The following is a 26,389-nucleotide window of genomic DNA, read 5'->3' as shown; positions in this document are numbered from 1 at the left end:
TTTTTTGAAACTGTAATTTCTGAACTTTGAGTATATTGATTTTCTAAAAGGATGTATCTACTACGAGTGCTGTGAATCGAAGCGATCTAAAGTGATCTAATTAATAAGATACTTTGTTACCATTACTAAAAGTTCTTTCGTCTATTTTTCTAATCAACTAACACATAGAACAATAGCCATTGTAACGCATACTCACAGAAACTACAGTTTCGACAAGAACTACGCGATTCAACGATGCGAAAAGTTGCACAGATTAAAAAAAAAAAAAAAAAAATCCATGAACGAGCTGGAAAGTAATGTTAAAGTAGCCGCCAAAGTAGCAAGTCTCTTCAGAAAAAAAAGAAAAAAAAAACAGAGAACACTATCAAATTATCCGTAAAATTCCTTAGAGAAACCAGCTATAAAGTGATGCTGTAAAATGTAAGAAATTCTATGTATCGATAATTCGTTCGAAACAAGAGGGATCGTGAAGTGACGTGACGTGCAAGAAAAAAAGAGAGAGAGAAAGAGAGAGAAAGAGAGAGAGAGAAGAAAGAAAATCGAATGCAAGCAAGCTCTCATGCCACACGAAGTGTGGAACACGAAATTATACAATACGCAAAAAGGTGAGACGCAAAAGTATCGTCTCGCTGCAGTCAAAGGTCACACGATCCGCTTACAACAAGCTTGCAAAAAAACAGCGAGTGCACGAGTATAAAAATACAATCGATACAATTAGAAACTCGATGTGCAATCGGAGTGTTTTCGCCGACTGAAATGATGCAGATCTAACGTAGCGGCTCTGCGCTAAATAATTCTGTGATTCTTGGAATAAATTTAGAACCAAAAAAAAAAAAAAAGAAAAAGAAAAAAGAAAATGTCGAAAATCCAAAGGGAAAATGTGAAACGACGAAGTTGTCGTAAGTTATGCACACACAGAGAACGCGTGCGGTTACACACAGGCAATATGCATTAAGAATGTACAAACATATGCGAATACACGTGTTCGTTATTTACAGTTTAGCTGTGGATCGTCGTGGAGAAGATAAATAAAATAAACAAGTATAATAGCATCGTACATCGTACATCATCAACAGACAATGACGATTCAGAATCGTCCATCGACGATTAGTGTGTTGTCCATACGTACACTGTACTCGATCGATAGAAATAGCTTAAAGGTAGATATAGAGATCGGTGTGTGAATTACTTGATGTTGCGATTGCATAGATCGTCCATCGGAAGAAAGAAGAAACTCGGGACGGTTTGATTTATACTTTGGAGGAAACTCTAGAGATTTCTGTGCTACTATTCGTGTGTTTCAGAATTGCAAGAAGTAGTCAGTTATCAAACACTCATCGTGGTACTTCTACGTCATGATTCTTCGTCGATTGATCTACGGTGAAAAATGTTACTGATCGCAATCCCGATTATAATTTCCAGCCGTACTTACATCTCTAACAATTGAATTTGAATGCATTTGATCGTTTTCAGACATGATGTATATCAGGCTGTGATTATTTTATTTATTATAGACGCTGCGCGATTAGTTAACGAACCGGAATTTCCTTCAATGCGAAGAAACATAATTATAGAAGATAAGAAGCCGATATAAACATGTCACGTCTGAAAGAACAGAACGAAAATGCGGCAAAAATATTCAAAAATATTGCGCGGCGAATATAGGCGGATTGCTAATGAAATCAAAAACTGTAATTAACATTTTTCTCCGTGCATTATCGAAAGTCAGTGATGGGACTGATACAATATTCATTGGTAATCCTATAACTAGCTTACAATTATATCTTTTCTTCAAATTTAACTTATAATTAACACTTGTTTTTCTTTCAATCTGAACATATATTCAAGTTTCTTGAAAAAAAAAAAAAAAAAAAAAACATAATAAAAATGTTAAAAAAGCATATTTATCCCTTTTCCTATCTTTGTATTTTTAAAATCCATTTCGTAAAAAAATTACTTCTACACCACTACTTCCACATGAAAATCCATTAAACAGAAAAACAGTTTGTAAAAATTCTCATCCTTCCCAGAAAAGATCAATTACTATTCAGCTTACTCCACCCTATTATTCATTACGCAAGCACTATCTTATTCATCTCTCCAAATCTTATTTGAATCTTAACAAGGATTTTACCTCTGCCGTGATCTATCCCTTTAACTTCCCTTGAAAAAAAAATATTTCAACGTTTCAAAAACCCACCCTCCACCCAAACTGTCCATCATTTAATAATTTAATAATAATTTAATAATATAAACCTGTCGTTTATCAAATGCATCTCTCTAAATCCTATCTGAATCTCAGCAAAGATTTTATACCACTGCTGAGATCTATCACTTCCTTTTCAATGTTTCAGAGCCTATCCAAACCTAACTACCAATCAACTGCACAGATCTAACAAACTCCAGTCGCTGTTACCCGTTTCATATCAATCCCATCGCTACGATATATATCAATAGTGTTAGGGTAACGCAAGCCTCGAAAGTGGACGAAAAAACTATGTACGTATGTATATGGTAAATTTGTAAAAAAAAAAAGAGTATAGACATATACACGCCTAGAGAAGAAACTGTGGTAGGTAGAGTAGATTGTATTTTAGGTAGCGGATTGTGTTTTGCATTTGTACCATCTTCATGGTCGTTCCTGTAGGTAACGCCCTCGTGGCTGTGAGCACGGCCAAGCCTGTGCAACCGTGCCATCTGAGCCGCAACTTTGTAAGCAGGCGGTTGACGGCACTGTGTACTACCGATTCCTGGACGCATCGTCGCCATCGACGTCATGGTAGTCATGGTCGTGATCGTCGTCATAATGGTTGTTCCAGTCCCTGGTGGTGGAAGCGCCGCCGGTACTCCGAGACCCATGCCTACTCCTAATCCCGTAGTACCTGAAAACCCTCGACTCTCTTTCTCTCGATCTCTCACACCGCTGCGTCTCTCCCTTCCTCCTGCTTCTCAACAACTGCTCTCTCTCTCTCTCTCTTTCTCTCACTCCTCATATTCTCTTCACCGACGTGTCATACATTGCCATTTCTGCAACTCTGAACGAGCACGACTCTGAACGTGTCTCCAAACGACGGTTTTTTACACATTTGTGGGAGATCGCGAAGCGCAGGGAATATTTAAAATATGAATTATGCGTAAATATTCGCGCAGCTTACTCTAATAAATTCCATAATAAACAGTACATTGCTATGCCAATACTCGGTTTTACAGAAATTCTAGTTGAATCGTACGAAAATAGGATAAATTCGGAATTTTTTTTTTTTGTCAACTGTTTCATTTCATTGATCTTCAGATCAGAGGGGAAACTCGTCAGATACTCGTTCAGAATGCAGCGTCGAAAAAGAAGAGACGAACCGACGGATAGACGAGGAAACTGTACAGAAACACGCACGTTATTCACCGCTGGATCAGAACCCAAGAATAGAGTTGGAAAGCATAGTTAGAAAGACCAGTTAATGTATACCCTGAAAGGAAGCCTCGGTACTCCGTTAATCCTGAGGAAACGCGGCAACACAATCGAAGGAAAGAAAAGAAAAGAAAAGAAAAAAAAAAAAAACAAAGAACGATCACACACAACATTGTCGATGCAACGCACACACCATTTTCTATACGCACGCATGACCTGCATACACGTGTACGGCAGGCAACGATACTCACGTGATTATTAGCGTGCACACGCCAACCCTTCGAGCAAGCCATTAATACAGATTAAGCCGCCTTGTGCATCGCTGTATATACGTTTTATCAACGAATGCCTCAAGCTCAAACACGCGTTGCTTCCGGTCGGTACAGAACCTTCATCTACTCCAACGTCTACTCGTTTTCTTTTTCTAACGTATGCACGTATCTAAAGATTAGTAGCAGAGCCGTTTCATTCACTATTCAATCATCCTACGGACATCCATTCGCCGAGAGATATCATCATTAGTTATCATCTACTGTACTGTCATGCACGGATAATTCTACACGGATAATCCGGAAGCAACGCCGATCGCGAACAGACAGAGATCGGACAGAGGTTTTTCTACGAAAAATAGAGAAAGAAAAAGAGAGAGAAAGAGAGAGAGAAAGATATCAGCCAAAATTGCAAGGAAAGAAACTCAAGACAGAGAGGCAAGACTAATCGCGGACTCACCTTGAGGATTTTGGGGTTGGTGATGGTGATGATCGTAATAATGTTGGTGGTGATGGTGATGGTGGTGGTGGTGATGGTGGTGATGATAATTATTGTGGTTGTGATTCTGGTTGTGGTTGGCAGGAAGCGGAGGTAACACTGCTACCGCGTGAGGGAACGGAGGTGCACCACCTCTCAAAACAGACCCTGCACCACACACAGGCCACATACGAAATGTTTCTTTACAAAATATACAATCGCACACCGGTGATTTTTTTTTTTTAACATCGGTGGTATCTTTTCTCTTTCTCCTTTTCATTTCTCTGCTTTAACTGTACAAATATAAATGTTTTTTTTTTTTTTTTTCTTTGTGAAAGGTAAATTAAAGAGTTGACTGACAGAAATTTCTTGTTAGAAAAAAAAGAAAAAAACAAAGAAGGGACATAGTTATATTTCGAGGAGTGAAAGAAAAATAAATTTCTCGATGTTTCCCTCTCTTTGAAAATGAAGGAAGATTCCTAGAGTGAGTGCCGCGAGTGGAAAGATCGTAAAAATTGGGTCGATGTGTCGTTATATAAATATCGATGTATGCGTGTATGCGTGAATAATGCCCCCTCTGCGTAAAGAAGCGAGTCTCTGTGAAAGAAGCTTCAAGCGATAAATGTACTGAAAGCAGTTGGAACTCCCGGGATAGAAGCGGCTATGAAGCACGTTTACCTACGTTATCGGCGACAACGCTCGACTAAACGATAAATAAATAAAATAACCGGACAGGTACGGTAAAAAGAGTGTACGCAATATACATACACGTAACGTATTATATGCTGTATAGCTTAAATTGCACGGAATTTGTTTCTTCTTAACTATCATATATACAAGAGGGAGAATGAAGATGAGTGGCCATGGGACATACGTTTCTTTTTATTTCTTTTTTCTTTTAAATCTAATCGTGTCTAAAAAATCTAATCTAATCATATATGTTAAAATCAAATCGTGACTCGGAACACGGTGAAACGAATGACTCGAAGGAACAAACGGACTATGATTTTGTGAAACAATAAACTGTAACGAGAGAACATTTTCGATTTTGCTTTCACGAAGAACGAAGAAAAAAAAAAAAGACAGAGAGGGAAAAAAATAAAAAATAAAAAGTGAAAAACAGATGTGACAATTACTCGATGAATACTCGATGGAAGTAATCAAGAGACGTACAACAGATATCACACGTTTTCAAAAAAAAAAAAAAATCATTCTCTGTGTTTACTAACTACTAAAAATATCCAACGTTACGTCACACACTACTTAAAAAAAAAAAAAGAAGAAAAAAAAGAAGGAGAGCAAAAATTTTTCTCTGTACGATCACTTTTGCGATTACAAACGGAAAACAGAGACTCATAGAACACCCAACCACGAGACGAACTTTCACGCAGTTACATTTGTCAATCAACGACATACACGATATACATGTGTCGTCCGTAACGACAACATTTTAATTTAAAAGAATAAAAAAGAATAAAAATTAAAAATATACGAAGGAGGCAACTTCATCTCGTTGGACCACTTCAGATTCTTTCTTTGGTTCTACCTACTAAACTACGGTCTACGAAGGCAAAAAAAAAAAAAAAAAAAAAAAAGAATAGTACAAAAGAGGTAATGAGTACGAGCTTTTGGAGTTATTTGATCTCTTTTGGTTCAAGTTTACGTACCTTGCATGGCGGAGTGCCGTCTTTGAGGTGGCGGTGGACTACCACCAGCTTCTACGCTGCTTCCACTGTGGCTGTCCAGCTGTGTACTGTGACCACTGTCACTGCTCGTCACCGAACCTACGCACACGTCCCCAAGACACTTCTATCACTACACATTCTAGCCCAGTTTTCGCCCCGATGCGCACGCTAACTGCTAATTAGTCTAATAGACATTAATCGCGTCTCCGCGGACACGTGTATATCCGTATATATCATTCTTTCTCACTTCCTTTCTCTTTCTCTTTCTCTCTCGCTCTCTCACTTTGAGAAAAAAAATAAAAAAATAAAAAAAAGTAAAAAAAAAAAGATCAGAGCCAACGAATGTCAGTTCGTTACGCCCACAGAAAATGTCGGATACGACCGCAATTAAAAGTCGCGCTCGCACAGCATTTGTTTTTCAATGCACGCCTACCAGAGATCGTCCTTCTGTAAGCGACTACGCTATTAGCTAATGAAATTCTAATAAAGTTCAAGATTCGTGTTGTCTTTATCTTTAAGGGGGAAAGAATGAAAATTGGAAAACATCAAATCCTGGAAAATGTCACATTTATCAGAAGGAGGCCATATTCCCAGGAGCAATATTTCTATTTCCTACGATATAATTAATTGTCGGTCGGTTTTTTAATCGAGGAAAATATTAAGAAAATATTATTGTAAAGTAAGTAAAATTTGTAACTGCTATTTAAGTTTGTTCGTAAAAAGTGATTGAAAAAAAAAAAAAAAGAACATAAAGAGACTAAGAGCATTGAGATTAAATCGCTGAAGGATGTGATTCACGCGTCCGTATGTCCCATGGTGAGTGATCTAAATTGAAGCTAGACGTGCTTCGCCCTGGGATCGGGACCGTGGTTGTGTATAACACGGGACGATAATATTGATCGTAAAAGAAGCGCGAGCTACGGTAATCGGCGTACAAGATGCGTGTAAAATGGATAAGCTAAATATAAACATGGAACATTTATGAATTGCGTAAACGGCTGTGCAGCGTGCATATAAAATGAGATAGTTCTTTAGAATTTGCGAGATCTGACCAGTGTGTACGGTCACGAGCAATGAAAAGGTGCATTTTTTTAATGGTACTTCGCGAGATGTGTCTGCTGTATTTGTGTGTCGCAGTAAAACAACGTTCAAAATAAAAATAGAAAGAAGCACCATGTGATTTATCGTCTAAAGCTAGCAACATGTATAGAGACACAGAGAAAACTTGACACTATAAAGTATATATGTTTTGTATATGTGTGTGTATACAATGTATGTCAAACGATGATCGACAGCATCTCGCTTCGAACCATTTTACGTGTCGAAATTAATCAACTTACCACTGGTCAACGTTTTTCTTAACGGCTGAAGATTGCTCAGGCTGGTTACGCTACTACTTTCAGCGCTGAGATCGACAGGTGGTGGTAAACTGGAAGGAGTATCGCTATGGGATCTCTCATGCATAGGAACTCTGCTACCAGATCCTACTCTCCTAGGTGCACCGGGGCTAGGCTCCAGTCCACTGGAATGCAACGCCAATCCAGGCACTGGAAGCGCTGGTGGACAATGTTTTGGTTGATACGGACGAGTTTTGTGAGGGTCGGAAAGCGCTAACATTTTCCTTACTGCTTGCGGTGACGCGGCTCCGAACTTTGTACCTGAAAATACATAATAATGAATATTTTACTTGCTACTTTTTACAAAAGAGTTGAACTTACGTAAAATTACAATGAACGACAAAAAGAAATCTTACCTTGTATACTCTTTCTACCTTCACTGGTGCTGCTGGCACTGCTTGTAGTCGACAAAGTTGGCGAAGGATGCCTTCTTCCTCTGCTCCCGCTAAGAGGTACTGCTGCGGCTACCGCAGCAGTTCCTGCATGAGGTTCACATTCCACAGACAGAGCGTGTAATCGTTCCTCGTCAGTTATTACTTTCATATTAGCAAGGTACGCTTTCACTCTTCGAACCATCTGAGCCTCTTCGAACATCTTTTTCGGATTTGGCGCAGCCGTAGATTTTTTCCGTCTCTTTACTGTTGCCGTTTGTCCTCCTGGACATTGCAACACTGTTAGTGAAAACGAATTATCACATTTTTGGTCTTGTTTCTACGTGTTTGTGTTTACTCACCTTGATTTCCAGTAGTCATTTGATTTAACGCAACCATGGCAGAACTAGGTGGTTGGCCACCTTTCTCTAACATTATCGACAAATCGTAGGGCGAAGAACACATATTCGTCAACGTTCTCACTTCTTTCGCAATCATTCTCAGCTTTTCGAAGTTCACCAAACCTTCCACTCTGGAATCGTTGCCAAGGTGTATGAACGTCAAATCCTTTTTTACTACTGGATAAAACGGAATCTGAAAAGAGAGAGAAATATTTCGTGTTACTTTATTGCCTGATAAACAAAATATTGGTGTATAGAAGTAAGACTAGAACTAACTATGGGAGGTTGCGTTTGTTCAGCCGCTACCAATTGTCGATATTTGCTCATGTTACGGCTAGGATCCATTAATTCTTGTAGATCGCTGAAGAGCCTTTGATATTTACTCGGTAGTTTTTCCCAGGAAGCTCTTAATCTCGAAACAGCTCCATGTCCCAAGCCGGACACAATCGCAAACATGGAATTGAAATTTCTACATTCTTTACATTGTCCTGTTTAACAAATAAAATTAAAAATTTTAAAAATCTGTTAAAAAATTGTTGTTAAAAAATTTGCACAATAAAGAGTTTCAGTGACTGAGCATAACATATACTCACGGGCTATTTTTATAAATTGTTTTATTATTTTACTACGTCGAACAAGATTATGTTCAGAACAAACTTCTGTCACAACCCAAAACATTTCTCTGTTGACTAGTTCTGCAAACTGCCTGAGCATAGGCACTCCGTATCTACCGTTTAATTCAAATAAATCATCCACGTACTCCGTAGATTCAATTTGCCTAAAAATAATATAAAATTGCATAAAAATGATATTTGCAAAAAAAAAAAATTAATATTATTGTCAATTTACCTGAATATACTAAAATCTTGTAGGGTCAGTTGAATCGCGACTTCAACGGCATTTAATTGTAAGAAATGAACCTGAGATTCACGTATAAGTTCTGGCGCTTGTTCATCTGCTACGAATGTCTCCGAGATACCATTAGTTTTTAAATAATACCGAGAACTTAAGCCAATTCGTTCTGCAAGGTTTTGCAATTGATCAGGTAACCTGCGTTGTTTGATCATTCCCCCTTCTCCAACGCTGACTTCAGCTAAAGAAAAATTCGAACTGCCTTCGGCAGCGGTTATACCAAATTCTTGAAGGGCGAGCATTACCACCTAAAACGATGTATTAGCATACAAATAGAAACGTTCAATCATGCATATTGTTTCCCCGAGATTAAAATATCTACCTCATGCGCCGTTGTTTCCTTATGAATAAGAAGATATTTACAAGTTTGATCGGCTTTATAAACTTTCAAAACATGTTCCGGATAGTCAGGCGCCCTCAAGTCGTCATAACAATATAACGACGTAAGGTCGGGATTACTTTTTGAGTGATAAAGATTGGTAGTCTGTGAAAGTCCTCCTGTTCCAGGTGGTGTATGCGGAGGTGCAAGAGGATCGTCTACGTGTACACCATCACTGTAAAACAAATTCACTCTCATGTAAAATATATTTTCTTTAATTAGAAAAAGAGAACGTTGTCTTTAACGTACTTAATAGTATTCTTTGGCAGTATATTCATTTTCATGAGAGCTTTTTGCAATCTCTTTTTAGGTCCAAGCGTCATGAATCCTTTATGCTCTTTTTTAGCATCTTTACAAGGAGAAACATTTGAATCGGGTATTAATAGCGGAACACCGCCCACTAAAGGATTCAATGGATTTCCTGGAGTTGTTATCGGGTCCACGTGCGTGGACAATCTTGCCCGTGGATCTGTTTGTATTCTTGAAATCTCGGGTTTGTTTGCCCTTCCCCGCGGCCTCGGCGAGTCATCTGGTATCTGAAGCATTTCTTTAAACGCTACAACAGTAATTCATTGCTCGCATAAAAGAAATTATAATCCACAGATTATCGTCTCTGTAAGATAGCACATACCAAGTAAGTTTGATCTAACAGTTATACTAAGATGAGTAGATCCCCTTAAAATTTCGAGAGCCCTGGCGTGACTCACATGCTCGAAACTCTGTCCATTTACTTCTAAAATCTGATCACCACGTTTCAAACCGACATCTTCAGCCTTTGACTTTTTATCCACTTTAGAAATAAAAATGCCGAAACCTCTTTCATATCCTCCTAAAATACTAAAATGCAAGACCTCGTCTCTTGTTGGCCTTGCTAACGTTACATTCCGCGTTCTCGCTTTCGCTGCACACGCAATGTTTAATAATCTGGAATTTATTGAAAGATTTTAAAGTAACGTAAACGCTTGATAATTATTACACGAATATAAATTTAGCAAGATTGATGTACACCTTTGTTGTCCTTGCATTTTCTCTCTTTCTAAACCAGCTTCAAATGCTTCCAAAAATTCCATCATAGCAGGATCAGTTTCAAAATCGGTAAAATGATTATTTACCCAAAGAAGTACTACACGGGCAACTCTATCCCTGACTTGTGATTGATCAAACCATTCCAACAATTGAGTCGCAACTAATAAAGGACTGTCGATAAATGTTCGATGCGTTAATAAGAAATCTTCTATATAAGTGGGATCGGTAAAAGTGTTTTCTTCAATAAGTTGTAACATTAAACGTTCAGGAGTCCCACGAATAACTACATGACCCCTCCGTGTTCCTCCATCTGAAGAACCTCTTAATTCAGTTACTAAAATCACTCTCCCGTTTTCTTCGTGCCGCCTTGTATTTTCTTCTCCTTGATGTTGAATTCTAAAATAATCTGCCTGAGTAACACATACAAATTGGCAGTCATCACATCTGAAAACGAAATAAAAGCGTATCAGTGCAATTTTCAATTTGACAACTACTACTAGTAGTAGTAAATATCTAACGTAGAACTGACTTTGTCCTCATGACACCTCTATGCAAAAGTCTTTCCATAGTGGGCAAGATTCCAAAACTGTCACCAAGGTGCAGCTGTTCAATTTCTCCATTGCTATGCTCAATTTCCACAGCACCGTTTATAAGCACACTCCAACTGTCTAGCTCTTCTCCATCATTTAAGACTATCATACCAGCACGTTCAACCACAGCGAACACCATTACAGCGCACAGCGCTCTTCTTACTGCCAAGGTCATGTTTGTGAAGGCCTTTAACTGTTGAGTGAATTCTAAGAGCGTTTCTATATCTTCTTCTGTTCTTTCCAGAGGATCTTTCTCCAAACATTCTCTGACTGGATCACGGACAGTCAAGCTCTGTGAACACATAAAGTTTGGTTAATTTAATCTTCAATTTTATTAATTTATCAGTTGATAAATATACTCACGTCCATGCTCTCTGCAAGATCTTCCTCTTCATCGCTATCCACTATAGATTCAACAAGACCAGAGAGATCAACGTCGTCCGCGTCTGCATCTAACGAACCTTGTACGGATGTCATGGTGTCTGAACCACTGTATGCTGAACTTGTGTCACTCGAATGGCTGCTTCTGTTGGATTTTTGGTACAGCTCTGGCCTGCCTGTCAGGCCCTGGGAAAACTACAAAAAAACAAAATTCTCCAGTTAGTTATCCTTTAGTTGATTAATATTACACTTTATTGTCGCACAATTTTCAGTAGAAACTTGTGTAAAGATCACTTGGTGTCAAGCATTTGTGCTCGACGAGTATTAAATATTTATATACTAAATATTTATAGCCGCATCGATTTACTATTAAACATGACGTACATCGTAATACGTTCGCATTAATTGAAGGCGTTCAGCATATTCCCTTTGTTATTGCTACATTCTCAAATATGTTAACCAAACTGTTTACATTAATGTTCCTGCCAGACGATGTTGATACAAAACAACGCATTCTTAGTCGCGATGCGGCAATTGCGATTTTATAAACAATAGCACGGTGCAAATCCAAGAGAAGATATCAATGCACCGTTCGAACTCTCTCGCGGGAAAGAAGAGAGAGAAAAAAAAGAATAAACCTACGAAGAGAGCAACGTGCAATCTATCTATCATCTATCGACATCGATCTGTCAATCGGCAGGAAGAGGTCGCAAAGAACAGACTCAAGAAACATGTAGGGCAAAAACATAAGTGCGACGAGCGGAGCTCGTTTACGGAATAGTACCAGGAATGGGCGTGATGGGGGACAGGCCTGCTTTTAAGTTAGGTTAGGTTGTCAGACATGACATCACGCACGCAGAGCATCGGGCAACAGCCAGAGAAAAACACGCACGGCGAAAGAAAGAGACGGGAACAGTGACACGAATATCTAAACAAGAACATTCGTGACATCTGTCACCCAATGATGATCGGCCGACGATCATCCCACGATCGACGACGGTGGCCGGATCGTTGGAGGAAAACCGCGAGCAACGAGAAAAGTAAATCGCGATAAACCCAAGGCCATTTTGAAGCCCACGGCTGATCGTCAAGAACTCACTTGGTACATGCCGAAGGCGTCCATCCTGTCCTCTTAACTAATGGCACTTGCTCGGCACTATGCTCCTTTGTGTGTTTTAAACAACATGGGAAACAACACGAGAAGAAAAACGAATTAAGTGCTCGGGCTACATCTTCCTTTCGCTCTTGGTCCACGTTTCGATCGAACACGCGAAACTGGCACCTCTCACTCGCGGGCACATACGCGGCTGTATACACACGCAACGCGACGTGACCTTCTTTATATGCATTTACGAAGCTCGTGGCGCATCTAGCGTGCCCCGGTGTCGTAGACGGTCAGCTTAGTGAAGTAGCGGACATGGGACTGCCTCTCGTCCCTCCCCCACCAATCGCTCAGCCACCGGCATTCCCTTCGAAAGTCGAGGGTCACGTGACCCGGCCAAGCGGCAAACTTCAGGTCCGTCTCAATAGGGGGGCGCGCGTTGGGGGGCCCACCTGTAGCTTCTGACCGTGACAGTAACAAAACGCCTCGAATCAATGAAGCGTCGCCGGTATTCAATTCCAAATTTTTCGCTTCGTCCTGCTTGCACTACGTTAATAGTCAATCACTCGATTACTCGTATCTTAAACTTCTATCGTATCGCTCGACACTTCGTTCCGTGTTTCTTAAATCGAGGAAATCTCTTCTAAACATCTCGATTTGGTCCAACATCGAACGTGTAAATTTTAGAAGCAGTCGCAAAACTGGACGAAACTTCACGTCTGGATGAAATAAATCTTCGTCTGTAAGTAATCTATGATATTCAGAACGTTCAGTCGATTACGCTGTATCGAGAAATCGTTCGCGTCCTAGCACCATTGTATAAAATTTCCGCGCGAAAATAGGAGATAGGCGAAATGAAACGTGGGGCTAAAGAGCCGGTCGTGTGGAACGAGCTTAAGGAGTCGACGGTCGGTCAATCGTCAGTCGGTAAGCGATTGAGAGAGAAGGAGGGTGCCACGGTGAAAAGAGTACCGGTCTACTCAAAGCATCCAACACAGCGGATAGTAACTGCTTAAAGGCCACTGGCCGACCCGACGGATGATTTATACGACCCGTTATGTCGTGCTCGTGTCTCACTTTTCCTTTTCTCCTGCTCCGCAGACTTTCCAAATTGCTTCTCCCATTCAGTTTCGTCCTACTCGACCGGGCAGACACTGGCATACCAGCGCATACCACCGATGCACATTCCACTGACTCTTTAAGAGAGGGACACTGTAATGTAGATCATCTTACTCGCACGCGTTGCGCCTTAACGAACTTTCGATCCGGAGCGCCGCGTGTCGGTAAATACTCTAGTGGAGGGAAAGCTGAACTTCCTTCGATCTTGTTCTTTTTTTTTTTTTTAGCACGAAATTTAAATTTCCACATTTCGAATTGAAATTTCAAACGCTATTTCTATCGAAGTGACATTCTGTATAAATTTCAATTCATTTCTGAATGAGAGAGAGGGAGAGAGAAATCATTACTGCCTTAATCCCTTAGCAGTAGTAGTACTACAGTAGTAGTTGAGGATTAATATTAATGTTATATTAAACATTATGAAAAATATTTTATATACCTTGAATACGTTATTAAAAATATTGCAAAATATACCATACACTTTCAAGCCAATAATAGAATATAGAAAGAACCCAGGGAAAAAAAGAAAACAGCATATATTACAATAAAAAAATTAATTTTCTCCGAGTGCAACCGTATAAATCGTATTCCGCGTTACGTTCCACTTTCCAACTGAGGAAAACCTTTCCTCGGTTTACGATCGCTGTTTACTCTTTGCAACCTGGTGAATATTCCACGTATACGTGTCGATGGAAATAAGAAAATGCACGAACTGATAAAACTTCTCTTCACGAGGGAACGAGCGTACATTTAAAATGCATGAGAAAACATACAATGTGGAGAAAAGAAAAAAAAAGACTACTTTAAAAAGTTTTACATCACTGGCCGCTTTCGATACGATCTTCTCATCTCTCTTTCTCTCGCTTTTTCGATTATCGAGAACACGTGAGCGCACTGAACACATCGCGGATCGACAGCACTAAACTTTCTTTCAACGACATGCCGATGATGTAAGACAAATGATCTTGAATCGTTGCGAGGAAAATGTTCAGCAAAAGTGCACGCGATTCATCGATGGGATTACGAGCCGTGAGTTTTTCAACCAAATACTTTTATGATCGAAGATTACAGAGAAATTATTAAAATTGGATTTTCAAAAATCAATTGGATACAAATTCCATTCCATTCCGTTCGTCTCTTTTGGATCAATATATTTATAAAGTTCAAGCGCAGAAGTTCGGGTTAAAGAAAGGGACGTGAATTCTTTCTTTAAAAGTGATCTGCCTGAAAGTATGCGTGCAATTTCTGTCTGAAAATGGAAGAAAAGAAAATTCGAAAACAGATGTTTACCGTGTCATCGAAGACCAAGTTGACCTGTCGATGGTCGGTTATGGGATGAGGGTGCGGTGGTCGATGCATCCTTCCTCCATGCACTTCCGGATAGTCGATCTGTCAAACAAAAAGACAAAAATAATTAGAGAAATAATCGCAAATGAGAATTACAAAATATCAACGGGAAATAACTGATTTAATCGATACCATATGGAAGTTCGGAACTACTCTCTCGTGGAAATTGTAAAATTTAAATAAAAACCCCTTTCATTATCTTCTCTTTCGACATTCCCCAATAATGCATTTGAATTTCGCACATAAATTTCACTCGATCGATAAAGCGATTCCCTCGGCGATTCCCTCGCAATCAGCGCGCCAATATTTTCTGGCTCGCGTTAATCTTTCATCTTTTATAAATCACGGAACGCTGCAATTGACACCCTGCGGTTTTCGAAGCTTAGAAATATATTTTGTTTGACAGGACGTCCACTAATTGCTAAAAGACATCTCTGGATCAAATAAATTGCTTTTCTTCTTAATGTACATTCTTTTGATCATCAAACGGCATCAAAATCAGAAAAATCTATATTCTCCTGCAATCTATATACGTAACTAGAAACTTTTTAACACGCATAAGCATTTTTCACCCTTTCATTTCTCTCGCGATACATTTAACAACAATTTCACTCTATAGAAGCAAGGAATTTAATTTTCATCAGAACGTTTTCTCGTTCCGATCCTCCAATTCCAAGTACACCCCTCTCTCTACAATCAACATTCATCAAACTACCATTTCGCAGTAAATTCGGCTGGTCGAACGCAAGCTCGAGAGCAACGTCAACGCGTGGAGCGTGTTTCGAATTTCTGGAATGACAAACAAGCTCCTCCAACGGCGTTGATAATCTAATCCGGTTCCACCTGTGACTTCTGCAGCTGCGTCAACTTCTCTCGCCCCCTCGCTTAGAGATTCCTGTCTCTCTTTTTCGGTCAACAGCGTTCGTTGTTCAACGATGTGCATGGTTGGAAAAAAATGAGAGAGAAAAAAAGAGAAGAAGAGAGGAAAGAGAGAGAGAGAGAGAGAGAAAGAAAAAAAAAAGAACACGGAGAGACAACGAGATGAGCGTGAGCTCGAGGCCGGAACCCGTAGGCCGGACTTCCGGTAGATACGCCGATTATAGTCACCATTCACAGAACCGCTCCCTCGCGACTCGATTGTTAGAGGCGGACAGCATTTAGCCAATTTCGGGATGAAAGTTGAATTTCCATCGGTCGGCGATACGTTGATTCGATTGGGAACAGCCGATGCGAAACGCGGTGTACACGTCGCGAAAAATATTGTTCGACACGCCGGAAATTAACGAAACGCCTTCCTACGGTGCGTTGTTGGAAAATACATATCACCGTGTGCGTGTATGCGTGTTTACACGGTAACGCGTAACGCAATCCGTTTCAAGTATAACGTTTGACGCGATATTTTCACTGATTTATAACTTTTAATTGGTTCCTACTGACATGTAATAATCGTCGCGGAAATTTATTTGTGGAAACTTTACGATCGAATATTTTCACGCATGTGCGACGCTCACATTTTTATTGAAAAACGATTGGCATTACGTGTATTCTGCAAAATCTTTATATCTTTAATCTGAATGCAACTTAATCCTATTCTGCCTCGTGTCTCGTTCCTAATGCTTTTCATCAAATATCGTAGTTTTACGATATGAGAAAAAAATAGAACTACCAGGTTCGTTTCCTGTTTAATTACGTTTCAAGTCACGGTTTAATGAGAAACATGTATGCAACATGTCCGAACAAATACAGTTTCAGATACAGTTCTGTAGAAATATTCATGTAGTTAATATTACAGTTAAGGTATTATTACAGATATAATTATCATACGAATATCGTACTCGTGCCGCGAAGAATGCGATGTAATAACAATTGTTCAACGTATTAATTAAGTTAGACGCAACAACATTCTGAAGAATCGTTAAGCTAAAACCGCAAGCTCCAAAATTAACAAGTAAGCAACTCATCCAGTTTTTTTTTTTTTTAACTCGTTTCGTTAGAAATACATCTTTCTTTCCACTTAGAAATCTCAACGACATAATGAAACAGAACATAATATTTTAATTATCCATTACCCGAGCTAACCAATCCCTTGTCTCGCGTCTTAAATCACAATTCATCACTATATCGAAGAGGCTACAGATGAAAGTATGCTGTACAAATTGTTTCAGCCATGGACCGCAAAGAATTCAAAAGAGCGGACCATTTTTTTTTTCTTCTTGCCAAGCAACCTCCATTATACCTACCAATTATCATCAGCACTATAATTTCTCTCCACAGAACATTAAAGAATATTTATGAAGCATTGTTTGCTCGCGGTAATCTCCATACGTTTATTTTTAATGTTGACGTTCCCATCTTTTATATCGTTTGAATTTATTCTGATTTCACGAATGGTAATATTTTCCCTGATACGTTTTATTGCATGCGAGGTTTTAAATACGTTTGTTACTTATTATAGTTTACCAATTTGCGGTAATTTTTAATTATATTTTCACGGTATATTTAAATATGTAGTACTTTTTAATATGGTAGTCTTAGAAAAAAAAAATTAGCAATTCCACGCGTTTATTTTAATAGAAACTGTTTCTACTAAGATTCAACTTTTAATTTTTTTTTCAAAAACTTCCTTATTAGTCGTGAGACATGTTAAATTACCTCAAACGTGACTGTTATAATTACATAATATTTTTAAATTAACATTCTTTACTATACTAGACTATTACCATACGATAAATGAACAAATATTTATCAGTAGTTGACTTCTTCTAGACTTTCACGATGTAAACAGTGAAAATCAAACTTGATAACTGATTGTCCTGAGAGTCCAATTATCTCTGTTTTTGAGAAATTATCATACATATTCGTGAACGTTCGATAGTCTATGTAACTAGTGCGTACAGATACTCCATTTTAGCTTTTCTTCATCTCGAGCTTGATCTCTCGACGAGTATCCCTCGAACGGACAAACAAAACGCGCAGGAGAGAAACGAAATGGATCACGTGCCACGCTCTGTTTGCCTCTACGCGAATTAGAATGGCGCATCGCGCGCGGTTCGCGGACTTTGCGAGCGTACAGCCAACGTAGAAAATGTGCGTCAACGTTCCCTCGTTGCATAATCGTCAATATATGCATAATTACAAGCAATCGAATGTCAAGTCGCTAACGCAGCGTAATCCTCCGTTCTTTCGTCATTTTTAGCCGCGTAACTTTTGATGGATCTGAAGTGGTTCAAGATCGCCTTATACAACTGAATTTCAAGTGGAATTCAGGAAGTGTGTCTGTCAGAAACAACCGAAGCTTCGTCCATTTTGTAGTTTAAGGACAGTAAGTACGATTTGGTAAATTAGTCAACAACAAGCTGTCAGTATCAAATTTCAAAGCTGTACGAATGGCTTTTGCTAATTTTTGATTTTCACATTATCAGCCAGGTGGCTCTGGTAATTTTATAAAACACGAGGCTGCGGTACAAATTTCAGATCAAGCGACTTGATCAGCTGATTAACAATTGCCTAATTTAACCGGCGGTTCTTCAAGGTTCCCACCAGCGCCAGAGGTTTGGCAATTGTTGCCCGTGACACTGTGAAACACTTCGGTGTTTCTCGATACCGGTCAATGTTTTTGGGTCTCGGTGATGAAATCATTTCGCAATTGTCCGCGCATCGAATGTCTTGACGTCACGTTCTTCCTTTCTTTTCATCGTCGAGCATTTTTCGCAAAGAACTGTTCTCGATTTTTGGCTCGTGCATGACGAAGCTCAGGCACGAGCTTGACGTTAAACTCACACTTGACCGCATTGATAGTACTTCAAATTACTCCATCGATTAATAATCAATACGCTCGACTGATAAGAACATACTAATACCAATTTCACCTAACGCTCAAACATTTTTGAAATACACGCAGGCAAATCTGTTCGATCTCCGATTATCGAATAATCTTATCAATCGATACGCCACACGATTTACATAAAAATGCTTAAACTTCGTTCCTACGACTCGATAATTATCAGTTTGGAGATTAGCTTCTCTCAAAGCCTACAGAGAACAGTGTCACATTGAATCTTGTGCAAGCAACTTTTTTTCATTATTATTTATTAGGACATAGATGTCTCTCATTGATTCAGTAACGAAATAACTCCAAAAGGTTGGCATGTTGATTGAAAAGATTCACTTTTTTTCATTCAGGACGATTGAATTGAGTAAACGCCAAGCACCGTGCGAAAATTCATCTCGGGCAATTACGCGGTGACGAACGATCGGCTCGCGTTCTTGCCCCTTTATCTTTCTGTTTGTCCTCGTTATATATATTCACACTCCGCGTGGGCCCTTCGACGCCGCGTAGGCGAGCGCATACGCGCGTGCGTGCAGCCGCGAGTCGGCGATAAGGCGACACATTTCTCCCGCGAATGGGAGAACGCTCGACCCGTTTCATTTCGTTTTCAATAAACGTTGTCCGTGACAAAGAACACGGCTGTTAATTAATCAGGCATAAAAGTTTTTACAATATCGACGCAGTCACAGAGACAAATCTTAGATAGAGTATGTCAATCGACGAAGAAATAAATCGATAAATATATTAACGTTGAGAATTTTGTCAAAGTTGAATTTAAAAATTCATCCCACCAGAATAACCAGCAGAAGGCTCCTCGAAAATGGAGACGTTTTGTTCTCTATCAGGTGTTGTCACAGCAACAGTCTTTTTAATTTAAATAAGTCTAATGGGAGAGTTCGTTATTAAACGACGTAATAAAAGGGAAGACTGAATAGATCAATACGACGCTAAAGATGAATGGCTCGGGGTTCAAGCGCGTTGGCAACTAGAAATCTGTCGTATTTACGAGAAAATATTTATAATTAAGTTTCACTTTAACTTCTATGAGGAGACCTACGAAGCAATGCGTAACTTCCTATAAATAAATCGCTCGATAATAATAATACAACTAAACAAAATAGAACGACGTAGTCGCTAGTTACAAGGAGTTAAAACTAGACTCGTAGCCTGATGTGGTTGATGAAATAAACTGGCGAGGTGTGTTTCTCCAATTAACGTCAACGAAACGTTTGTAATTTATAAAATGTTCAACTCGTAGCCACTCGAATCGAAAATCTGCGCAGTCGTTCAATTAAGAGAGAGAGAGAGAGAGAGAGAGAGAGAGAGAAAGAGAAACAAAAGAATTCAACTCGATTTACAACAGGGACGAACGACGAGAAGTGCCGCGAATTTCATTATTTTCCCTGATTCATGTTAATACGGCCACACGCCAGTTATAAACAGACGGTAAATTCAACGTTGAATCACCTTCCCTCTGTTGTCACGAGGGTTCGTAACCTCGAATTCTATTTACCAACATAAAAACCGAAGCGTTCTATAAATTTTGCCGCGTGCCCATCGCTCGATTCGAGCACGAACGCGGCTGCTAAATTTCCATGTAAATAATTCCGGGAAATATTCCGCGGCGTGTGTATGTAAATGCAGCGTGGCACGCTCGACGCTCTTGTCCATTCGGTTTCGTAAGCCGTAAGATTCGACGTTTCCTTTTCGACATCGCCGCGATTAAGAAACGAAACTGTTGAGATATCGCGGCGTATTGAGATTAACGCGTTGCGTGCGTATCGGGCTTTGCTGTATTTTACTGATTCTCAATGAAAATTCTGTTTATTCAAACTTCAGCCAGCGAACGTTATTCATATTTGTTTCGATCTTTTCCTACCGTGTTACCGTACGAAAATTTTTATGTCAGATTTCTCATTTATTCTAGCATATAGTGACGGAAAGGAAAGATACTTATTTTATAATTCTACAATTATTCTGTTTCTGTAATTAATTAAATCACTCTGTCGCCGTGTGTTGTTAAGTACCGAGTGATTTTGGTGAAACGACCGTGTCTAAATTTTTGTAAATTTGTGAGTTTTTACCTCGTTCGAGACAATCGATAAGGGCCTCGGTGTGCCAGGCCAGCTTCTGGACAACGAACGACCTTTCCTCTTCCTCGTGACGACCCGAGGCCGTCCAGTTCGGTTCATGTGCTTCAACATTTTCGTCGGATCGGATCAACTTCACGCTCGCGTCAATTACAATATTTCACCCGCTGTCTTCAGTTTCCATTTCAATCGAGTCCACACCTTCGAAAGCACACACCTTCGTCCTTTGTCTTCCTTTCGTTCAACGCACCCATATTGAGCCGCACATCTTTCAACATCTCCGATCTTCGAACACGAATGCGTACGCACAACGAATCCAACGGAAGTATGTCGCACTTCTAACACACTGTAAAACTTGGCGCTACGAATAAAATCGCCAAAGACCGGAATCACTTCACCGATCGCCCCCTTTCACTTTTCAATTACCCGGCGACACACACACACACTCACTCACAGAGAGAGAGAGAGAGAGAGAGAAAATAGTGTTTAAAACCTGTAATACACAATTCAACTATGGAACTATCAATCGTACCGTACGTACGTACTCGATTGTACGTGCTTTCACGTGCTTTCACTAATTTATCCCCGTTTCCACGACTGAGAAAAAAAGAAAAAAAAAAAAAAGAAAAAGAATCGCGCGCGATCGATCGTTCTTCGAAATAAATAGAAAGGAATATAATTTATATGTCACGCTGGTAGGTCGTACGAGCCGAGTGGAAGTAAGAAACGTGTCAGGAGTAAGACACGCGGCGGAGATACCACTGTCCTCGTTAAAACGGCACACTTCGAGAGCACACGGCTCGCTTAATAAGTCACCGATAGCCGATCCGCGATAAAACATTCAACGGTGGATCGGACTGTGCCGTCTCGTATCAAGGTCGGAATATCTTTGGATTATCGGTGAAAGGTGCAATTCTGGCTCGCCAGTGCTGCTGCTGCTGCTGCTGCTGTTGGCCCATACTGTGTCAGAACACGCGTTACCGAGCACATCGCGCGGGTCACGATCGACTGAATCGTTTCACGATTCTTGAGGGCCAAAGAGAGTGACTCGACTGGCCGCCGTCACGTGACTACGCACGCAGTGACGTACGGAGAGAACAGACGGCGATAACTCGTGGCCCGCTGTCAGATCGTATGGGACATGTAAAATAGGACGCGCCCGATTAAATTATACCGCGTTCATCGTTCACCGCGCGCTAATGGAGCGTTCAGCGATACAAACTTCTTGCCGATGCTGAATGACTTCTCTGTGATTTCCACGGACTTTCATTCGCTGATGACATGAAATCGTGGAATGGGAATTTTGGAGGGAGGGACAAGAGTGACGCGGTGAGCTTGGGTGAAAATTTGAACGCGAGGTTGAAAATGAGTATGAGTTTGTACTAATGTAATATCCATGTACATAAAGGGATTTTAATAATAAAAAAATGGATTTTTTTTTTTTAAGAGAAATTTGCCTTAAAAACGATGGACAAAAATTTAAATGAGTTGAATTCGGACGCGAGATTTGTACGTGGGATAAAGTTTGTAGTGATGTACCTATGTTCACAAAGAGATTTTAATAATAGTAAAAAAATGGATTTCTTTTAGGAGAAATTTGTCTTAAAAACGATGGACAAAAATTTAAATATAAGTAAATGACGTTGTAAACGAAGATTTTTAAATGGAAATGTAACTTAATTTATACTGTCAGATTATATATTTAGAATACGAAAATTTAGGATAATTCAATTTAAAGATGACCGTGAAAGAAATTTGTTGAAATTGTGATCGGGTGTTCAGAAGAGAAGTGAGATTGAACAGAGTGTTTGAATGAAAATTTAGACACGAGATTTGTACTTGGGATAAAGTGAGAAAAAAGTCTGTACAAATGTAGATTGATAAAGGATTTTTTAAAGAAAAGTTTGTTTCAAGAATGATGGACAAACGTGAAATTTCAGAAAATTTTGTGAAAGACGATTTTCAATTTCACTTGAACGGAAATATAATTTAGTTCATCCTGTTCGATTATATCTTCAGGATGTAACGATTTCAAGGTGCTCGTAAAAAAAAATTTGTTGGAATTGCGACTGAGAGTATTCGAAAATAACGCGGAATTTTGTGACGACATTTCGGTCGTCGAAAAATATTCTAATATTTAAAGAATATAAAATTTCTGTTCGCGTAGGTTACATTTGCCAAGAGAGATTACGTCGCTAAAATAAGAGCGGGATTCTATATTTATGCGAGCGAAATTTAAAAAAAATCTGCGGTCATCATGAATGAGCATTCGCAAAAAGAGGAACAGTATCGCAGATTCTGCTATGAAATCGCAGGCAATTTCTTTAAAAAGTCAAAAGTCTCGAAGAATTTTCTTAAAAAATGTACACTGAAGGTAAGATATAAATTTCAATGCTAAAGAACGTTATTTTAATAATCGCGGTATATTACAGAAATTATATTATTTAATACAAAACGATAGAAAACACTTAAAAAAAAAAAAGATTTGTTGTCATCGCATTACTTTGTTAAACCTTGGAGAATCTAATAATCGAGACGCAACCTTCGTCTCGCTTTATCCTTCTGTAATGTCAGAATATATAAAAAGTATTTCATCCCATCCTCAACAGTATAAAGAAAAGCATCGCACGCTTCATTACCACAGCGCCGTCGTAAAAACGTAACAAGAGGAGAAGACGTAAAAAACCTGGGTAAAAATGCGCGCTAAAAGCGAAGTGTTCTTGAAAAAGAAAGTATGTCGCGCCGTTCATCGATCCTGTTCTCGAGTTCTCACAAAATTCAACATCTGTCTGATTTTTACGAAAGCAACGAAACACATGGTCGAGCACGTGTTCCGTGGAAAACTGGACATGGGATTAGTATTTCATGTCCGTGGAAATTTCGAGACCAAGGCCGAGTGGGCTTGACCATCTCGTCGAGAAGTTTGAAACAACCTTGTCCTTCACTCGGACAGAAGAAGGAATTTTAGTCTATCGAAAGAAAAAATAAATGCAACCGTCCGCAGTGGCAAAGTTGCTGGACATTTCTGGAAAAAGTGAAAGCACTTCAAGTCGAAGATCTCAAGCCTATTGTAAAAATGGAAAAAAAAAAAAATGGTCAAAATGGTAAAACTCTTTTAGAAAATTTCGCGACATTATCTTCCGAAGATAAAAAGAATCTCGTTCGTTTCCCAGAATTTCTCGAAATCCTTTAAACTTAATTCCCCGATCTCGATTTGAGATAAAATCACAGCACTCCAGCAATCTCGTTTTAGCAAGTTGGTCGGAAATCTCGTGAATGAAAGCATCCGAAGCTCTTTAATTGAGTTGTATGCAACGAAAATAACTCTTATCAAATTTATCAGTTTCATCTTTCTAGATTTATTAGCTCATTGGACTTATTAACGACAATACGACAGAGTCAATGTTATAAAAATTTATGTACGTGAAGCCAGATTCGACGTTTTTTCATTTTTGTTTCTAGAGAATTAATTTCCAAGGTATTCGCAATATTACAAGCAAGATTAAACTGAATGTAGAATGATTTTTTCTTTTTTCTGGCCCCAATTTCGGCTTCTAATCAGACTTTATCGCGTCTCGTACCTCACCTTGTACCTCGCGCGCGAGCTGAAAATTTCACAGGGTGGTTTTCGAAGTTGCGTACATACATGTCGTGTATGCCAGCGAGTTGAAAATTTCCTCGCGCGGCCAACAGAGACGAGAGGATGGTGGTCGAGGCACAGCAAGAGGGCTGCCTCGGAGCGTACGCATATTCATACGCTTTTCTCGCCGCGAGAGAGACTGTCTACTTTATTTTCGGTTCTTCCTGCGGCCCCTCCATTGGCGTCACACGCCAGCGCCGAAAAACTCCCGTCGTGAAATTCCATTCCAGTCTAGTACAGTCTGAAACGAACATCTCTCTCTCTTTCTCTCTATTCCTCTGTCCATTTGTTTCTCTTTTCTTTTCGAGCTTCGTGCTCTATGTTCCACCGTTTCTCCTTTTTCGGCGCGGTTCTTTTTTCGATTTTCGGCTGCCGATTTGCCACTAGAAAACTCGCCACCACACGCTAAAATAACCTAACCGAGAAGACTGACGCTTCCCCTCTGCGACAGATGTCAAAAACCTGTCGCAGCTCGACGCATTCTAACTTTGGAACTGAAGTCTGCAAATTCAAGTCCAACTGTGGAAAATAATACACAGCGTGGCAAATGAAAAGCGAAAATACGAGAGAGAGAGAGAGAGAGCCAGTATCCTGCAGATATCTGCGACTGGATCAAATTGATAACGAAAAAAAATTCCGTAGAATTAATCCCAAGACCATTTCAATACTTATGCAAACACAAAATGTAAGAATCATGTAAGTGCCATGTAAGTCGCTGATGATCTCAATGCCGATGCAACTTTGAACCTGCACCAAAAAAAAAAAAAAAAGAAACGAAAATTTGCCATCAGCAACGGACGCTGACCCTCAAGAGAGCACGTGAAGGCTGGTACACATCTGGGACTCTCCAAGCTTGCGTACGCTCGCAGACAAGGGAATTGTGGGAGAGGTAGAGGTTAGGATCGGGGGCCAGGTTTATGGTGGTACGTTGACGATTGTTTGGATTGCTTGTACAGGAGGAGGGTCCCGATGGTTTCCCGCTGTTTGTTGTCACGGTGGAATAATCGACGTGTTGCCGTATTGTGTTTAATTGACGAGCGACGGGAGGGTTCTTGAAACGCGGGGCCGTTCTTCGGGGACGTTGCGAAACTACGCAAATTGAACACCGTTCTGCTAATTCCAACTGCGGCAAATAATTTTCCAACGCGTCGAGCCTAAACCTAAGCAAAGTGTGTACGCGGGATGAGAAATGAAAATACGTTGTGAGTCAGTCGTGCAGATATCAGCGACTGATTAAATTGATAACGAAATTACAGATAACGACCCGCCACGTACGTGTACAATTAATGTCGAATTAATTACAAGCTTCGGGAAAATTAAATTCCCGTTAATTCTTCTGTAAACGCATTTCGTAAAATACTCGTCAGAAAATATTAATCCACGTGACTCTGCGTGACGTACAAAATTCTGTGCTTCGTCAAATAATCGATCGGTTTGAATTCTGAAATTTTCCTCTCGAAAACGAGAGGAATTCTACACATACGTAATTTCCTGCAATTAAAAAGAATGCGATCGTTCTTTTTTTATAAAATTCAAGAAGTTCATTCACTCAAGTGGGGATTCGATTCGGAAAATACGAAAAACTCGTACGGGAAATCCGATCGACGTGTTCGTTGTTCACACAAAACGCTTTTCTGTATTTTCCAAGGAGGGAAAACGCAAAACCGACGGATCGTGACAAAACACAGCGTTTCACTCGATAATCCCTTCACCGTTTATCCAAGAATTCGGGAAACAGCTCACAGTGACCCACGGATGAGCGAACCCGTCCAAAGATATCCCAAGAATCCCGTGCACAACTCTTTCTCTACCTCTGTCCCGAGGGACGATCGATTATTCTGTTTCTCCAACTCGGAAAGAACGAACGATCAAACAACTCCTCTTGCGTTTCACGAGACTCCCGACAGCACGATTTTTCCGATAATTCTCGTACAGGTGCACCGGAGCATTTTTTTTTTTTTTTTTTT

The 26,389-nt window shown here is 39.7% G+C and overlaps 1 protein-coding gene across 12 annotated transcripts in view; it reads right to left on the bottom strand.

The window, feature by feature from the left end:
- Positions 1–22,048, bottom strand: part of LOC122535095 (rap guanine nucleotide exchange factor 2) — a 28,250-nt gene extending 6,202 nt beyond the window's left edge. The window contains exons 1-17 of one of the 12 annotated variants that reach the window (XM_043666308.1): positions 20,777–22,048; positions 14,807–14,905; positions 11,278–11,490; positions 10,854–11,206; positions 10,307–10,768; positions 9,930–10,222; positions 9,548–9,845; positions 9,242–9,473; positions 8,857–9,167; positions 8,601–8,785; positions 8,284–8,495; positions 7,969–8,200; positions 7,592–7,906; positions 7,179–7,496; positions 5,821–5,937; positions 4,136–4,321; positions 2,625–2,882 (exon numbers count right to left, since the gene is read on the bottom strand). In XM_043666308.1, the coding sequence (XP_043522243.1) occupies positions 2,625–2,882; positions 4,136–4,321; positions 5,821–5,937; positions 7,179–7,496; positions 7,592–7,906; positions 7,969–8,200; positions 8,284–8,495; positions 8,601–8,785; positions 8,857–9,167; positions 9,242–9,473; positions 9,548–9,845; positions 9,930–10,222; positions 10,307–10,768; positions 10,854–11,206; positions 11,278–11,490; positions 14,807–14,905; positions 20,777–20,896 (4,204 nt within the window). In that variant the 5' untranslated portion in view covers positions 20,897–22,048. Of the gene's footprint in view, positions 1–2,624; positions 2,883–3,657; positions 4,025–4,135; positions 4,322–5,661; positions 5,715–5,820; positions 5,938–7,178; positions 7,497–7,591; positions 7,907–7,968; positions 8,201–8,283; positions 8,496–8,600; positions 8,786–8,856; positions 9,168–9,241; positions 9,474–9,547; positions 9,855–9,929; positions 10,223–10,306; positions 10,769–10,853; positions 11,207–11,277; positions 11,491–12,394; positions 12,713–14,806; positions 14,906–20,776 lie in introns of those variants that run through there. The other 11 variants (XM_043666307.1, XM_043666309.1, XR_006308083.1 and 8 more) reach the window with 11 other exon arrangements.
- Between the last annotated feature and the right edge of the window lie 4,341 nt (positions 22,049–26,389).

The sequence above is a fragment of the Frieseomelitta varia genome, unplaced genomic scaffold, assembly GCF_011392965.1.
Source record: "Frieseomelitta varia isolate USP_RPSP 00005682 unplaced genomic scaffold, Fvar_1.2 scaffold_667, whole genome shotgun sequence".
NCBI classification, from domain to species: Eukaryota; Metazoa; Arthropoda; class Insecta; order Hymenoptera; family Apidae; genus Frieseomelitta; species Frieseomelitta varia.
Note: the sequence above shows the minus strand (reverse complement) of the source record. Positions and strands in the feature narration are given on the sequence as shown.